We start from the raw sequence: 18,387 nt of genomic DNA, 5'->3' as shown, positions 1-18,387 counted from the left end.
ACTTCCACATGCTTTAGGGAGCTATAATACACTTTGTCCAACTCCCACATGCTTTAGGGAGCTATAATACACTTTGTCCAACTTCCACGTGCTTTAGGGAGCTATAATACACTTTGTCCAACTTCCACATGCTTTAGGGAGCTATAATACACTTTGTCCAACTTCCACATGCTTTAGGGAGCTATAATACACTTTGTCCAACTTCCACATGCTTTAGGGAGCTATAATACACTTTGTCCAACTTCCACATGCTTTAGGGAGCTATAATACACTTTGTCCAACTTCCACATGCTTTAGGGAGCTATAATACACTTTGTCCAACTTCCACATGCTTTAGGGAGCTATAATACACTTTGTCCAACTTCCACATGCTTTAGGGAGCTATAATACACTTTGTCCAACTTCCACATGCTTTAGGGAGCTATAATACACTTTGTCCAACTCCCACATGCTTTAGGGAGCTATAATACACTTTGTCCAACTTCCACATGCTTTAGGGAGCTATAATACACTTTGTCCAACTTCCACATGCTTTAGGGAGCTATAATACACTTTGTCCAACTTCCACATGCTTTAGGGAGCTATAATACACTTTGTCCAACTTCCACATGCTTTAGGGAGCTATAATACACTTTGTCCAACTTCCACATGCTTTAGGGAGCTATAATACACTTTGTCCAACTTCCACATGCTTTAGGGAGCTATAATACACTTTGTCCAACTTCCACATGCTTTAGGGAGCTATAATACACTTTGTCCAACTTCCACATGCTTTAGGGAGCTATAATACACTTTGTCCAACTTCCACATGCTTTAGGGAGCTATAATACACTTTGTCCAACTTCCACGTGCTTTAGGGAGCTATAATACACTTTGTCCAACTTCCACATGCTTTAGGGAGCTATAATACACTTTGTCCAACTTCCACATGCTTTAGGGAGCTATAATACACTTTGTCCAACTTCCACATGCTTTAGGGAGCTATAATACACTTTGTCCAACTTCCACATGCTTTAGGGAGCTATAATACACTTTGTCCAACTTCCACATGCTTTAGGGAGCTATAATACACTTTGTCCAACTTCCACATGCTTTAGGGAGCTATAATACACTTTGTCCAACTTCCACATGCTTTAGGGAGCTATAATACACTTTGTCCAACTTCCACATGCTTTAGGGAGCTATAATACACTTTGTCCAACTTCCACATGCTTTAGGGAGCTATAATACACTTTGTCCAACTTCCACATGCTTTAGGGAGCTATAATACACTTTGTCCAACTTCCACGTGCTTTAGGGAGCTATAATACACTTTGTCCAACTTCCACGTGCTTTAGGGAGCTATAATACACTTTGTCCAACTTCCACATGCTTTAGGGAGCTATAATACACTTTGTCCAACTTCCACATGCTTTAGGGAGATATAACACACTTTGTCCAACTTCCACATGCTTTAGGGAGCTATAATACACTTTGTCCAACTTCCACATGCTTTAGGGAGATATAATACACTTTGTCCAACTTCCACATGCTTTAGGGAGATATAATACACTTTGTCCAACTTCCACATGCTTTAGGGAGCTATAATACACTTTGTCCAACTTCCACATGCTTTAGGGAGCTATAATACACTTTGTCCAACTTCCACATGCTTTAGGGAGCTATAATACACTTTGTCCAACTTCCACATGCTTTAGGGAGCTATAATACACTTTGTCCAACTTCCACGTGCTTTAGGGAGCTATAATACACTTTGTCCAACTTCCACATGCTTTAGGGAGCTATAATACACTTTGTCCAACTTCCACGTGCTTTAGGGAGCTATAATACACTTTGTCCAACTTCCACATGCTTTAGGGAGCTATAATACACTTTGTCCAACTTCCACATGCTTTAGGGAGCTATAATACACTTTGTCCAACTTCCACATGCTTTAGGGAGCTATAATACACTTTGTCCAACTCCCACATGCTTTAGGGAGCTATAATACACTTTGTCCAACTTCCACGTGCTTTAGGGAGCTATAATACACTTTGTCCAACTTCCACATGCTTTAGGGAGCTATAATACACTTTGTCCAACTTCCACATGCTTTAGGGAGCTATAATACACTTTGTCCAACTTCCACATGCTTTAGGGAGCTATAATACACTTTGTCCAACTTCCACATGCTTTAGGGAGCTATAATACACTTTGTCCAACTTCCACATGCTTTAGGGAGCTATAATACACTTTGTCCAACTTCCACATGCTTTAGGGAGCTATAATACACTTTGTCCAACTTCCACGTGCTTTAGGGAGCTATAATACACTTTGTCCAACTTCCACATGCTTTAGGGAGCTATAATACACTTTGTCCAACTTCCACATGCTTTAGGGAGCTATAATACACTTTGTCCAACTTCCACATGCTTTAGGGAGCTATAATACACTTTGTCCAACTTCCACATGCTTTAGGGAGCTATAATACACTTTGTCCAACTTCCACATGCTTTAGGGAGCTATAATACACTTTGTCCAACTTCCACGTGCTTTAGGGAGCTATAATACACTTTGTCCAACTTCCACATGCTTTAGGGAGCTATAATACACTTTGTCCAACTTCCACATGCTTTAGGGAGCTATAATACACTTTGTCCAACTTCCACATGCTTTAGGGAGCTATAATACACTTTGTCCAACTTCCACATGCTTTAGGGAGCTATAATACACTTTGTCCAACTTCCACATGCTTTAGGGAGCTATAATACACTTTGTCCAACTTCCACATGCTTTAGGGAGCTATAATACACTTTGTCCAACTTCCACATGCTTTAGGGAGCTATAATACACTTTGTCCAACTTCCACATGCTTTAGGGAGCTATAATACACTTTGTCCAACTTCCACATGCTTTAGGGAGCTATAATACACTTTGTCCAACTTCCACGTGCTTTAGGGAGATATAATACAGCCTTTTTTATCCGCTTGACTTAGATGGTTTTCATTGTGTCTGCGGCTCTTTCAGACAAAGAAGAAAACCTGGACAACAACCGACTGGAGCTGCACGACAGGTAAGGTTACTGTCCTTGCATTGACCTTCAGTACTATCATCACATGTTGTATACTGTCCTTGCATTGACCTTCAGTACTATCATCACATGTTGTATACTGTCCTTGCATTGACCTTCACTACTATCATCACATGTTGTATACTGTCCTTGCATTGACCTTCACTACTATCATCACATGTTGTATACTGTCCTTGCATTGACCTTCAGCACTATCATCACATGTTGTATATTGTCCTTGCATTGACCTTCAGCACTATCATCACATGTTGTATACTGTCCTTGCATTGACCTTCAGCACTATCATCACATGTTGTATACTGTCCTTGCATTGACCTTCAGCACTATCATCACATGTTGTATATTGTCCTTGCATTGACCTTCACTACTATCATCACATGTTGTATATTGTCCTTGCATTGACCTTCACTACTATCATCACATGTTGTATACTGTCCTTGCATTGACCTTCAGTACTATCATCACATGTTGTATACTGTCCTTGCATTGACCTTCAGTACTATCATCACATGTTGTATATTGTCCTTGCATTGACCTTCAGTACTATCATCACATGTTGTATATTGTCCTTGCATTGACCTTCAGCACTATCATCACATGTTGTATATTGTCCTTGCATTGACCTTCACTACTATCATCACATGTTGTATACTGTCCTTGCATTGACCTTCAGCACTATCATCACATGTTGTATACTGTCCTTGCATTGACCTTCAGTACTATCATCACATGTTGTATACTGTCCTTGCATTGACCTTCAGTACTATCATCACATGTTGTATATTGTCCTTGCATTGACCTTCAGTACTATCATCACATGTTGTATACTGTCCTTGCATTGACCTTCAGTACTGAAACCCCCCTAAAATATTGTTAAGCCCCCCTAAATAATTTGTTGTTATATTTATTTATTTTTAACAAATACATGCCGACATATTGATTATAAAGTGGCCCGAATATGAGTTGAAATAAATAATCATGTAAGCTGTCATTATTCCCTCAGTTTCCCCTCACTTCATAGCGTAAGGTAAAGAGCCCCTTTAGTGCGTCGCTATCCAATCCATTCCACTTGTTCATATAGAAAATGCCCACATCACTCAAAATCCAGTCCGCATTTTCTCTGCGACCTTGCTTGCGGTCCTGCAGGTGTACGAAGCACATTAGCACACAGCACTGCAGAACAAGAACGTGAACGGATGCAAAATGGACATGAGAAACTTTTTCAAGAAAGTAAGTATTCATCACTGCTTGTAGTAAAATGTATTAGCTCCACTTTACACCAGGTCTGTGTTTGACAAAAAGTTACATTCCCGCTCTAAAACAATGCTGCTACTTAGTTAGCTAGTTAGCCTGAAATGCATCATGAAGGTCCTGATTATTTATAAAGTTAAATGTGCACTCTTTTTTACCATTTGCTATCTTTGGGGTTACTTCCTTCTGGAGCATCAGCTGTGTTTCTCACTTTACACATGGAGGAGAACAGGAGCTGAGCTCATTCACGTATGACTATCATCAGTAGATAATAATACTAATCACTCCACAACCCCTATTGACCTGTAGGAGTCAGAGCAGAGGAGCACAGAAAGTGAGAGGGGAGAGGCCTCTACTGGAAAGGTGAGTAGGAGAATAATGATACATATAAATAAATATTAAAACTTTTTTTTTTAAATGGCTTATCAATAAGCCATTTGTCTTATTTATTTCTGGGTGGATCATGTTGACTATTGGTTCTCCTAATTGTCAATCATTCTGGTGATGTTACGTAATGATATATATATATATATATATATATATATATATATATATATATATATATATATATATATATATATATATATATATATATATATACACACACTTTATATTGTTTTCAAAGTGTACATACTTTTACTAAAATATAGACTTTAGTAGAGGCAAGAACCAACTACAAAATTCAAGCGAAATTTGATGGGCCTACTAACTGTGCCCTGAAGCTCTAGCCAGGGGGCGATCAAAGCCAAAATAATTGTCAGATGGACGCAAAGTACCCAAATAGTACCCAAGTAGCCAAAAAGCTAGCATAAAACGCTAGCATGTTCACATGCTAATACAAGAGACGTTAGCATATTTCTAAGATCTATGATTTTTAGGTAGGGGGGATTTAAATAAGTGTAATTTTGAATTATTTGTTGTGCTTGGACATTTTTTCTAACATCCACAAAGTTGAGTGAGCAGGTTGTGTTATGTGTGTTGACTATTTGTCTTGGTTTATTTGCACCATGACTAGGGAAGGTTGTTTGGATTGGGTCGTATACAAAAGCCAAAAGCAGTGAAGTTATCACGTTGTGTAAATGGTAAATAAAAAGAGAATAAAATGATTTGCAAAGACAAGATGCTTAACATTCAAACTGGAAAACGTTATCTCATTTGGAGTTTGATGCCTGCAACATGTTTCAAAAAAGCTGGCACAAGTGGCAAAAAAGAGTGAAAAAGTTGAGGAATGCTCATCAAACACTTATTTGGAACATCCCACAGGTGAACATGCTAATTGGGAACAGGTGGGTGCCATGATTGGGTATAAAAGCAGCTTCCATGAAATGCTCAGTCATTCACAAACAAGGACGGGGCGAGGGTCACCACTTTGTCAACAAATGCCTGAGCAAATTGTTGAAGGACAACATTTCTCAAGCAGCTATTGCAAGGAATTGAAGTCCGTAATATCATCAAAAGGTTGAGAGAATGTGGAGAAATCACTGCAGGTAAGCCATGATATTACACACCTTGGATCCCTCAGGCAGTAGTGCATCAAAAAGCCACATCAGCGTGTAAAGGATATCACCACATGGGCTCAGGAACACTTCAGAAAACCACTGTCAGTAACTACAGTTGGTCGCTACATCTGTAAGTGCAAGTTAAAACTCTACTATGCAAAGCCAAAGCCATTTATCAACAACACCCAGAAACCCGAGCTCATCTAAGATGGACTGATACAAAGTGGAAAAGTGTTCTGTGGTCTGACGAGTCCACATTTCAAATTGTTTTTGGAAACTGTGGACGTCGTGTCCTCCGGACCAAAGAGGAAAAGAACCATCCGGATTGTTCTAGGCGCAAAGTGTAAAAGGCAGCATGTGTGATGGTATGGGGGTGTATTAGTGGTCAAGACATGTTCTAGGGTGAAAGTGTAAAAGGCAGCATGTGTGATGGTATGGGGGTGTATTAGTGGTCAAGACATGTTCTAGGGTGAAAGTGTAAAAGGCAGCATGTGTGATGGTATGGGGGTGTATTAGTGGTCAAGACATGTTCTAGGGTGAAAGTGTAAAAGGCAGCATGTGTGATGGTATGGGGGTGTATTAGTGGTCAAGACATGGGTAACTTACACATCTGTGAAGGCACCATTAATGCTGAAAGGTACATACAGCTTTTGGAGCAACATATGTTGCCATCCAAGCAACGTTACCATGGACGCCCCTGCTTATTTCAGCAAGACAATGCCAAGCCACGTGTTACATCAACGTGGCTTCATAGTAAAAGAGTGTGGGTACTAGACTGGCCTGCCTGTAGTCCAGACATTGAAAATGTGTGGCGTCTAAAATATGAGAAGTGAGACTGTTGAACAACTTAAGCTGTACATCAAGCAAGAATGGGAAAGAATTCCACTTCAAAAATGTGTCTCCTCACTTCCCAAACCAAAACTGAGTGTTGTTAAAAGGAAAGGCCATGTAACACAGTGGTAAAAATGCCTTTTTTGCAAAGTGTTGCTGCCATTACATTCTAACTTCATGATTATTTGCAAAAAAATAAGAAAGTTGAACATGAAATATCTTGTCTTTGCAGTCTATTCAATTGAATATAAGTTGAAAAGGATTTGTTGTATTCTCTTTTTATTTACCTTTTACACAACTTCACTGCTTTTGGGGTTTGTATAAAAATGCTGTGCTGTGTACACTTCAAAGTGCAATTCGTGGTCATTAACCTGAATTACTGGCAAAGTTGTAACAATTCTACTGTCAGATATTTAAAATGTTGTGATTCCTTAATAAACTTGTGATGTCTTGCTGGCCAAACTATAAACGCTTGCTCGCCGCGCTTAGTTTGGACACCTCTGGCCTAACTGCAGCTGGAAGTGTCGACAAGGGCAAACAACAAAGAAAGTCTAAATGTTGCGTAGAGTAAAACAAGACAGGACAGGAGACAACTCATGACAGTAAGTTTGTAAAGACGTGATCATTTACTGAAAAACAAGGCCATTGACTCTGCTGGGGGAAAAACAGTCCACAATGGGTTAGGGTCCGATTGGGTTTAATAGAACATTGTCTTATATATGGACTTTTAATAGAACATTGTCTTATATATGGACTTTTAATGGAACATTGTGTTATATATGGACTTTTAATGGAACATTGTGTTATATATGGACTTTTAATGGAATATTGTGTTATATATGGACTTTTAATGGAACATTGTCTTATATATGGACTTTTAATAGAACATTGTCTTATATATGGACTTTTAATGGAACATTGTCTTATATATGGACTTTTAATGGAACATTGTGTTATATATGGACTTTTAATGGAACATTGTGTTATATATGGACTTTTAATGGAACATTGTCTTATATATGGACTTTTAATGGAACATTGTGTTATATATGGACTTTTAATGGAACATTGTCTTATATATGGACTTTTAATAGAACATTGTCTTATATATGGACTTTTAATGGAACATTGTGTTATATATGGACTTTTAATGGAACATTGTGTTATATATGGACTTTTAATGGAATATTGTGTTATATATGGACTTTTAATGGAACATTGTCTTATATATGGACTTTTAATGGAACATTGTGTTATATATGGACTTTTAATGGAACATTGTGTTATATATGGACTTTTAATGGAACATTGTCTTATATATGGACTTTTAATGGAACATTGTGTTATATATGGACTTTTAATGGAATATTGTGTTATATATGGACTTTTAATGGAACATTGTCTTATATATGGACTTTTAATGGAACATTGTCTTATATATGGACTTTTAATGGAACATTGTGTTATATATGGACTTTTAATGGAACATTGTGTTATATATGGACTTTTAATGGAACATTGTGTTATATATGGACTTTTAATGGAACATTGTGTTATATATGGACTTTTAATGGAACATTGTCTTATATATGGACTTTTAATGGAACATTGTGTTATATATGGACTTTTAATAGAACATTGTCTTATATATGGACTTTTAATGGAACATTGTGTTATATGTGGACTTTTAATGGAACATTGTGTTATATATGGACTTTTAATGGAACATTGTGTTATATGTGGACTTTTAATGGAACATTGTGTTATATATGGACTTTTAATGGAACATTGTGTTATATATGGACTTTTAATGGAACATTGTCTTATATATGGACTTTTAATGGAACATTGTGTTATATGTGGACTTTTAATGGAACATTGTGTTATATATGGACTTTTAATGGAACATTGTGTTATATGTGGACTTTTAATGGAACATTGTGTTATATATGGACTTTTAATGGAACATTGTGTTATATATGGACTTTTAATGGAACATTGTCTTATATATGGACTTTTAATGGAACATTGTGTTATATGTGGACTTTTAATGGAACATTGTGTTATATATGGACTTTTAATGGAACATTGTGTTATATGTGGACTTTTAATGGAACATTGTGTTATGGAGTTTTGAGTGTTGAAGTTTTTCTTTGTTCTCATTGCTGCAACGTTGTCTGCACCTCCAGCAATGACTGCAAGAAGAAACATGAGCTGTCTGCACTTTGCCAGGTCAGAATCAGATCATCTTCTTTCACAAGTGGACATGAAAAATGACAAGTGTGTTTGGGGTTGATCCCAGGTCGCCAGCGGCGAGGCCAATGGAGCGACTCCAAACGCCACCCAGGAGGTCATCAGGCACACCAACGGACATTTGCCGCAGGTTCAACACTCCAGGGGGTCTTCGTCGTTTTGGTCGCGACTTTTCCACTACAGAGGGGCTTGGGCCCCGCTCAAATATTAACATTGATTTAGTCATCGTACACTTGATTTAAATCATATCTAATAATTATATTTGACCACCTTGTCAAATGTGTTCATCACAAATTCATTGAACACATAAACTTCAGGCTTAGGTCAGGCTGATTGGAAATATAAATACTAATCAAGTATACTGCATAAGAAGTAAAATAAATGTACACCATATATAATTATGTAATGCTGAAATGAACTCAATTCATATTTTTTTTTATAAACTAAAGTGTCAGTAAGATTTAAGTGCAAATTAATAGTCATAATTAATTTAGTCATAATTTGTGCGCTGAAAAGACTTCATTATGACTTTTTCTCCAGACTTCTTCTGTTTGTTTGATCTTGTCATTACTGCCACAAGTGGTGGAAAAGTGTATTACAGCTGCGAAAGAGATATTTCTTGGCGGGAGATCTAATCCAAACACTCTTATTGCCACTTCCTCTTTGGCCTTGTCAGGTTGCCGTGGAAATGCCAAACGTAAAGCGAGTGAAGGCCAGGCGGGACTCCCAGTACCCCACCAAGAGAGATCACATGATCTGCAAATGTCTGACGCTCAGCATCACCTACGCTGCCACCATTGGCGGCCTCATCACCATCACCGGCACCTCCACCAACCTGATCTTCGCCGAGCAGTTCAACACGTACGTACTTTTATGTTGTTATGACTCATCTTCGGGGGCTCGCGCGGGATCTGAGATCCTGCTAATCACATTTACTCTAAACGCTAATCCTTCATATTGCAGCCAGCCGGGACAAAGGTCAGCTTTGTGGTCAGTAATATGCAATGTCAGCACATTTGGTGTCTCACACTGCAAAATGTTTGCAGACGTTACCCAGACGCCAAAGTCATCAACTTTGGCACCTGGTTCATCTTCAGTTTCCCCATCGCCATCATCATGCTGGTCCTCACCTGGCTGTGGCTTCACTTCCTCTTCCTGGGCTGCAAGTGAGTGTGAGTGAGTGTGTCTGTGTGTGTGTGTGTGTGTGTGTGTGTGTGTGTGTGTGTGTGTGTGTGTGCAGTGTTGGACAGTAACAAGCTACATGGAGCTAAGCTACGTAGCTTAACTACATTTTCCAGTAGCTTGGCTGCTTTTTGAACAAGTAGTGATTCCTGTAGCTTAGCTAGTTTTAGAGCCATGTAGCGAGGTAGCTAACAACGCTACAAGCTACAAAGAGAGAAAATGGACTGCATATTCAGGCCAAATACAAATACGGAGGATGAATGAGAACATCCATGATGGTTGCTTGGTGTTCCTATGATGGATGAATGAGAACATCCATGATGGTTGCTTGGTGTTCCTATGATGGATGAATGAGAACATCCATGATGGTTGCTTGGTGTTCCTATGATGGATGAATGAGAACATCCATGATGGTTGCTTGGTGTTCCTATGATGGATGAATGAGAACATCCATACATGTGGAGAACATCCATGATGATTGGTTGGTGTTCCTATGATGGATGAATGAGAACATCCATGATGGTTGGTTGGTGTTCCTATGATGGATGAATGAGAACATCCATGATGGTTGGTTGGTGTTCCTATGATGGATGAATGAGAACATCCATACATGTGGAGAACATCCATGATGGTTGGTTGGTGTTCCTATGATGGATGAATGAGAACATCCATGATGATTGGTTGGTGTTCCTATGATGGATGAATGAGAACATCCATACATGTGGAGAACATCCATGATGATTGCTTGGTGTTCCTATGATGGATGAATGAGAACATCCATGATGATTGGTTGGTGTTCCTATGATGGATGAATGAGAACATCCATGATGGTTGCTTGGTGTTCCTATGATGGATGAATGAGAACATCCATACATGTGGAGAACATCCATGATGATTGGTTGGTGTTCCTATGATGGATGAATGAGAACATCCATGATGGTTGGTTGGTGTTCCTATGATGGATGAATGAGAACATCCATACATGTGTAGAACATCCATGATGATTGGTTGGTGTTCCTATGATGGATGAATGAGAACATCCATACATGTGGAGAACATCCATGATGATTGGTTGGTGTTCCTATGATGGATGAATGAGAACATCCATACATGTGGAGAACATCCATGATGATTGGTTGGTGTTCCTATGATGGATGAATGAGAACATCCATGATGGTTGGTTGATGTTCCTATGATGGATGAATGAGAACATCCATACATGTGGAGAACATCCATGATGATTGGTTGGTGTTCCTATGATGGATGAATGAGAACATCCATACATGTGTAGAACATCCATGATGATTGGTTGGTGTTCCTATGATGGATGAATGAGAACATCCATGATGGTTGGTTGGTGTTCCTATGATGGATGAATGAGAACATCCATGATGGTTGGTTGGTGTTCCTATGATGGATGAATGAGAACATCCATACATGTGTAGAACATCCATGATGATTGGTTGGTGTTCCTATGATGGATGAATGAGAACATCCATACATGTGGAGAACATCCATGATGATTGGTTGGTGTTCCTATGATGGATGAATGAGAACATCCATGATGGTTGGTTGATGTTCCTATGATGGATGAATGAGAACATCCATACATGTGGAGAACATCCATGATGATTGGTTGGTGTTCCTATGATGAGTCACAATTGGCTAAGGTTAGGGTGAAACATTAAGAACTGACCAATCAGAGGCAAGATAAGGCGGGTCTTTGAAACCAAGAAGTACAATTCTAACAGACACTCATGTTTTTTTGTTTTTTTCTGTCTTGCCTCTGGTGAGGGCGGTCTCATTTTTCTCCGCTCCCTCCTTCCCTGCTTGCTCTCTTTGTTTAGTCTTGTCTGAACTTTTTTGAAGCCTCTTTCTTTGTGCTGTCCTCAAATCTAAACATCAAACATGGATATGGTCAGCTGGACTCTCGACGCAATTGACAAAGTCTTTTCGACAAGGAAAAGAGGTTCGGGGAGCCTCGGGGTACGTAAAAGATTCCTGGGATAAATGGAGAATCATGTGCCTCTCAGTCCTTTCCATCGAGGACGTGAAAGACATCTACCTATTTGGAACTGTGATCACGGGGCACCTGCCGATTGGGCTGGGCATTGCTCTGATGTATCGTCAAATTTGGAAGACGATGGCAGCCACTCAAGGAGCCCAATGGCTGTTCGTCGCAATGGAAGGATTGGGTCGGGCTGTGGGAACACAGACTGTGGCCATTTCTGAACTGAATCGCAAAATGGATCACATCATGGAGAAGTTTGCTGAGAAGGAGAATTGAATTGAATTTGAGAGAAACCAGCACGGACACATAGAGCAGGCAACTCTGTTGCGAGTTGTTGTGATTATATGTAACATGTTTATGTGTGCTATGCTATGTGAGGTTTTCTCCCTTGGACTCAGTCTGGACCCCCTCCCGAGGGTCCAGCCTTAGACTGATATTTTTTACTCTAACCCCCTTTCCCTATATCACCTTTTTCTCACCTTTTTTTTTTTTAAGGAGCGCCGTAAGTGGCTGATCCGTTGGCGGTCCCGTCTTGTCCCCCTGTAACGTATGTCTGCTCTTAGTGGGACTGTGCCCAAAATTAAATTTCAGTTCTTATGTGTCTTGTACATGTTAAAGAATGAACAATAATAAAGCATCTTGACCAGGAGGGAGTCAGAGACAGAGGGATGCTTCAAGCTGACCACTCAAAAAAAAAGAAACATATTTAAAAATGGCAGAGAGATTCTCTCCCGCAGATGAGATTTTTCCTTTAGTGATGAAGATGAGGTGCAGGAAACAACAATAATGTGTGTCAATCAATCAATCAATCAATCAATTCCTTTATTGTCATTGTCATAATAGCACTTAAAAAGTCATACATGTCAACGAGATTTAGTTTGAGCTTTGTCTAGCGGCATAGAAACTGCATTGAAGTGCAGGTTGACCATAGTCTACAGTTTAGCATTGTCAAGAAGATTGCGAATAGAGGGGGTGTGGGGGTGGGGACAGTCAGATGGGTGTTACGTTGATGTTGCAGCAATGCAATGTCCACAGCACAATTATTGAGGTGGTGAAGAGTGAGGTAATAAGATGGTCTGTTCATTCTCACAGCCTGGGGATACAGACTGTGAGACATTCTGCTGGTCCTGGCGCGAGTCCATCTATACCTCCTTCCAGAGGGTAGTAGGTTGAAGAGGCCATGTGCTGGCTGGTATCTGTCCTTCAGGATGTTGTGTACTGGCTTTAGGCAGTGAGTTGTGTACATGGCTAGTAGGTTGAAGAGGCCACGTGCTGGCTGGTATCTGTCCTTCAGGATGTTGTGTACTGGCTTTAGGCAGCGAGTTGTGTACATGGCTAGTAGGTTGAAGAGGCCACGTGCTGGCTGGTATCTGTCCTTCAGGATGTTGTGTACTGGCTTTAGGCAGTGAGTTGTGTACATGGCTAGTAGGTTGAAGAGGCCACGTGCTGGCTGGTATCTGTCCTTCAGGATGTTGTGTACTGGCTTTAGGCAGCGAGTTGTGTACATGGCTAGTAGGTTGAAGAAGCCACGTGCTGGGTGGTATCTGTCCTTCAGGATGTTGTGTACTGGCTTTAGGCAGTGAGTTGTGTACATGGCTAGTAGGTTGAAGAGGCCATGTGCTGGCTGGTATCTGTCCTTCAGGATGTTGTGTACTGGCTTTAGGCAGCGAGTTGTGTACATGGCTAGTAGGTTGAAGAGGCCACGTGCTGGCTGGTATCTGTCCTTCAGGATGTTGTGTACTGGCTTTGGGCAGCGAGTTGTGTACATGGCTAGTAGGTTGAAGAGGCCACGTGCTGGGTGGTATCTGTCCTTCAGGATGTTGTGTACTGGCTTTAGGCAGCCAGTTGTGTACATGGCTAGTAGGTTGAAGAGGCCACGTGCTGGCTGGTATCTGTCCTTCAGGATGTTGTGTACTGGCTTTAGGCAGTGAGTTGTGTACATGGCTAGTAGGTTGAAGAGGCCACATGCTGGCTGGTATCTGTCCTTCAGGATGTTGTGTACTGGCTTTAGGCAGTGAGTTGTGTACATGGCTAGTAGGTTGAAGAGGCCACGTGCTGGGTGGTATCTGTCCTTCAGGATGTTGTGTACTGGCTTTAGGCAGTGAGTTGTGTACATGGCTAGTAGGTTGAAGAGGCCACGTGCTGGCTGGTATCTGTCCTTCAGGATGTTGTGTACTGGCTTTAGGCAGTGAGTTGTGTACATGGCTAGTAGGTTGAAGAGGCCACGTGCTGGCTGGTATCTGTCCTTCAGGATGTTGTGTACTGGCTTTAGGCAGCGAGTTGTGTACATGGCTAGTAGGTTGAAGAGGCCACGTGCTGGGTGGTATCTGTCCTTCAGGATGTTGTGTACTGGCTTTAGGCAGTGAGTTGTGTACATGGCTAGTAGGTTGAAGAGGCCACGTGCTGGCTGGTATCTGTCCTTCAGGATGTTGTGTACTGGCTTTAGGCAGCCAGTTGTGTACATGGCTAGTAGGTTGAAGAGGCCACGTGCTGGCTGGTATCTGTCCTTCAGGATGTTGTGTACTGGCTTTAGGCAGTGAGTTGTGTACATGGCTAGTAGGTTGAAGAGGCCACATGCTGGCTGGTATCTGTCCTTCAGGATGTTGTGTACTGGCTTTAGGCAGTGAGTTGTGTACATGGCTAGTAGGTTGAAGAGGCCACGTGCTGGGTGGTATCTGTCCTTCAGGATGTTGTGTACTGGCTTTAGGCAGTGAGTTGTGTACATGGCTAGTAGGTTGAAGAGGCCACGTGCTGGCTGGTATCTGTCCTTCAGGATGTTGTGTACTGGCTTTAGGCAGCGAGTTGTGTACATGGCTAGTAGGTTGAAGAGGCCACGTGCTGGGTGGTATCTGTCCTTCAGGATGTTGTGTACTGGCTTTAGGCAGTGAGTTGTGTACATGGCTAGTAGGTTGAAGAGGCCACGTGCTGGCTGGTATCTGTCCTTCAGGATGTTGTGTACTGGCTTTAGGCAGTGAGTTGTGTACATGGCTAGTAGGTTGAAGAGGCCACGTGCTGGCTGGTATCTGTCCTTCAGGATGTTGTGTACTGGCTTTAGGCAGCGAGTTGTGTACATGGCTAGTAGGTTGAAGAGGCCATGTGCTGGGTGGTATCTGTCCTTCAGGATGTTGTGTACTGGCTTTAGGCAGTGAGTTGTGTACATGGCTAGTAGGTTGAAGAGGCCACGTGCTGGCTGGTATCTGTCCTTCAGGATGTTGTGTACTGGCTTTAGGCAGTGAGTTGTGTACATGGCTAGTAGGTTGAAGAGGCCACGTGCTGGCTGGTATCTGTCCTTCAGGATGTTGTGTACTGGCTTTAGGCAGCGAGTTGTGTACATGGCTAGTAGGTTGAAGAGGCCATGTGCTGGGTGGTATCTGTCCTTCAGGATGTTGTGTACTGGCTTTAGGCAGTGAGTTGTGTACATGGCTAGTAGGTTGAAGAGGCCACGTGCTGGCTGGTATCTGTCCTTCAGGATGTTGTGTACTGGCTTTAGGCAGTGAGTTGTGTACATGGCTAGTAGGTTGAAGAGGCCACGTGCTGGCTGGTATCTGTCCTTCAGGATGTTGTGTACTGGCTTTAGGCAGTGAGTTGTGTACATGGCTAGTAGGTTGAAGAGGCCACGTGCTGGCTGGTATCTGTCCTTCAGGATGTTGTGTACTGGCTTTAGGCAGCGAGTTGTGTACATGGCTAGTAGGTTGAAGAGGCCACGTGCTGGCTGGTATCTGTCCTTCAGGATGTTGTGTACTGGCTTTAGGCAGTGAGTTGTGTACATGGCTAGTAGGTTGAAGAGGCCACATGCTGGCTGGTATCTGTCCTTCAGGATGTTGTGTACTGGCTTTAGGCAGTGAGTTGTGTACATGGCTAGTAGGTTGAAGAGGCCACATGCTGGGTGGTATCTGTCCTTCAGGATGTTGTGTACTGGCTTTAGGCAGTGAGTTGTGTACATGGCTAGTAGGTTGAAGAGGCCATGTGCTGGCTGGTATCTGTCCTTCAGGATGTTGTGTACTGGCTTTAGGCAGTGAGTTGTGTACATGGCTAGTAGGTTGAAGAGGCCACGTGCTGGCTGGTATCTGTCCTTCAGGATGTTGTGTACTGGCTTTAGGCAGCGAGTTGTGTACATGGCACTCATCTCTGGGAGTATCGTCCTTGTCATTTTCCCCGCAGCTTTAACCACTCGCTGGAGGGTCTGTTGGTTGGCAGATAGCAAACCACACTAAAAAGCCCTAAGTGAGGACACTGCTGATGGCACACTTGTAAAAGTTTACCATTGATTTCTGCGGAATGTTTGCGCATTTTAGTTCCTTCAAAAAAAAACACATTCTTGGGCCTTTCCGACTGTAGAAGCAATGTTAATGTCCCAGCATAGATCTTCTCTTATGTTCACCCCTAACAATTTGAAATGCTTGACCCTTTCTACCAGATTGTTATTCATTAAAGGTGGAGGGTGTTTCTTCTGCCCTTTCTTGCGGAAGTCTACAATTAGTTCTTTGGTTTTGTTAGTGTTAAGAAGCAAGTTGTTGTTAGCACACCATGAAGCCATGGCAAGTGTCCTCGGCCATGTTTACACAAATGTTTGCATTTAGAGAAAACAATGCCTTTGTTTGTAGTTGTTTGTATGTGTATATATATATATATATACATTTATGTACCGGTATGTATTTTAACAAAAAATGTTAGTGTACATGAAACATATGTTTATTATTGTCATTTAGTCCTTAAATAAAAGAGTGAACATACTAGACAACTTGTCTTTTAGTAGTAAGTAAACAAACAACGACTCCTAATTAGTCGTATGCATTAACATATTGTGTCATTTATACACCTATTATTTTGTACACATTATGAGGGACAAACTGTAAAAATTGATTATTAATCTGCTTGTTGATTTACTGTTAATATCTGCTTATTTTCTGTTTCAACATGTTCTATCTACACTTCTGTTCAAATGTAATAATCACTTATTCTTCTCTTCTTTGATACTTTTGGATGATACCACACATTTAGGTATGGATCTGATACCAAGTAGTTACAGGATCATACATTGGTCATATTCAAAGTCCTCATGTATATTTATATATTTCCTGACTTTATAAACATGATATGAATTAAAAAAAAGTAAAAAAAGATTTTGTGATGAAAACAAATATCGACTAGTATTATCGACTAGATACAGTCCTGTACTTGGTATCAATACAGTGGATGTCAGGTGTAGATCCACCCATGGCATTTGTTTACATTGTGACGGCGGTGAGCTATTGTATCCTCCTACGCTGTGTAGTGAAGCATGTTTAGCTATTCCGCGTCCTGCAGTGATAATGCTACTTGTAAGAAACTTACTTTATTTGTCGCTATGGAGGCCAGGATTAGTGGATTAGAAGTAGATAAAACACTGCCGATTGCGGATGGACGTTAGCCGCTAACTAGCTAGCCATGTTAGATGTAAATATAAACAGAATACAATGATTTGCAAATCCTTTTCAAGCCATATTCAGTTGAATATGCTACAAAGACAACATATTTCATGTTCAAACTCATAAACTTTATTTATTTTTTGCAAATAATAATTAACTTAGAATTTCATGGCTGCAACACGTGCCAAAGTAGTTGTGAAAGGGCATGTTCACCACTGTGTTACATGGCCTTTCCTTTGAACAACACTCAGTTTTGGTTTGGGAAGTGAGGAGACACATTTTTGAAGTGGAATTCTTTCCCATTCTTGCTTGATGTACAGCTTAAGTTGTTCAACAGTCCGGGGGTCTCCCTTCTGCTATTTTAGGTGCCACACATTTTCAATGTCTGGACTACAGGCAGGCCAGTCTAGTACCCACACTCTTTTACTATGAAGCCACGTGGCTTGGCATTGTCTTGCTGAAATAAGCAGGGGCGTCCATGGTAACGTTGCTTGGATGGCAACATATGTTGCTCCAAAAGCTGTATGTACCTTTCAGCATTAATGGTGCCTTCACAGGTGTGTAAGTTACCCATGTCTTGGCCACTAATACACCCCCATACCATCACACATGCTGCCTTTTACACTTTGCACCTAGAACATGTCTTGACCACTAATACACCCCCATACCATCACACATGCTGCCTTTTACACTTTGACCCTAGAACAATCCGGATGGTTCTTTTCCTCTTTGGTCCGGAGGACACGACGTCCACAGTTTCCAAAAACAATATGAAATGTGGACTCGTCAGACCACAGAACACTTTTCCACTTTGTATCAGTCCATCTTAGATGATCTCAGGCCCAGCGAAGCCGACAGCGTTTTTGGGTGTTGTTGATAAAC

At 41.1% G+C, this 18,387-nt stretch overlaps 2 protein-coding genes across 4 annotated transcripts in view; both read left to right on the top strand.

Moving 5' to 3' along the window:
- The window catches only part of zgc:162331 (uncharacterized protein LOC793007 homolog), a 192,376-nt gene that overhangs the window by 119,852 nt on the left and 54,137 nt on the right, over positions 1–18,387 (top strand). The gene's annotated exons all lie outside the window — the stretch shown is intronic.
- Positions 1–18,387, top strand: part of LOC133662950 (solute carrier family 13 member 4-like) — a 96,698-nt gene that overhangs the window by 63,737 nt on the left and 14,574 nt on the right. Inside the window, exons 5-11 of one of the 2 annotated variants that reach the window (XM_062067171.1) lie at positions 3,007–3,052; positions 4,631–4,684; positions 8,841–8,883; positions 8,954–9,034; positions 9,581–9,765; positions 9,868–9,882; positions 9,951–10,070. In XM_062067171.1, the coding sequence (XP_061923155.1) occupies positions 3,007–3,052; positions 4,631–4,684; positions 8,841–8,883; positions 8,954–9,034; positions 9,581–9,765; positions 9,868–9,882; positions 9,951–10,070 (544 nt within the window). The remainder of the gene's footprint in view (positions 1–3,006; positions 3,053–4,630; positions 4,685–8,840; positions 8,884–8,953; positions 9,035–9,580; positions 9,766–9,867; positions 9,883–9,950; positions 10,071–18,387) is intronic. The other variant, XM_062067172.1, reaches the window with a different exon arrangement.

The sequence above is a fragment of the Entelurus aequoreus genome, linkage group LG12 (assembly GCF_033978785.1).
Source record: "Entelurus aequoreus isolate RoL-2023_Sb linkage group LG12, RoL_Eaeq_v1.1, whole genome shotgun sequence".
NCBI lineage: Eukaryota > Metazoa > Chordata > Actinopteri > Syngnathiformes > Syngnathidae > Entelurus > Entelurus aequoreus.
Note: the sequence above shows the minus strand (reverse complement) of the source record. Positions and strands in the feature narration are given on the sequence as shown.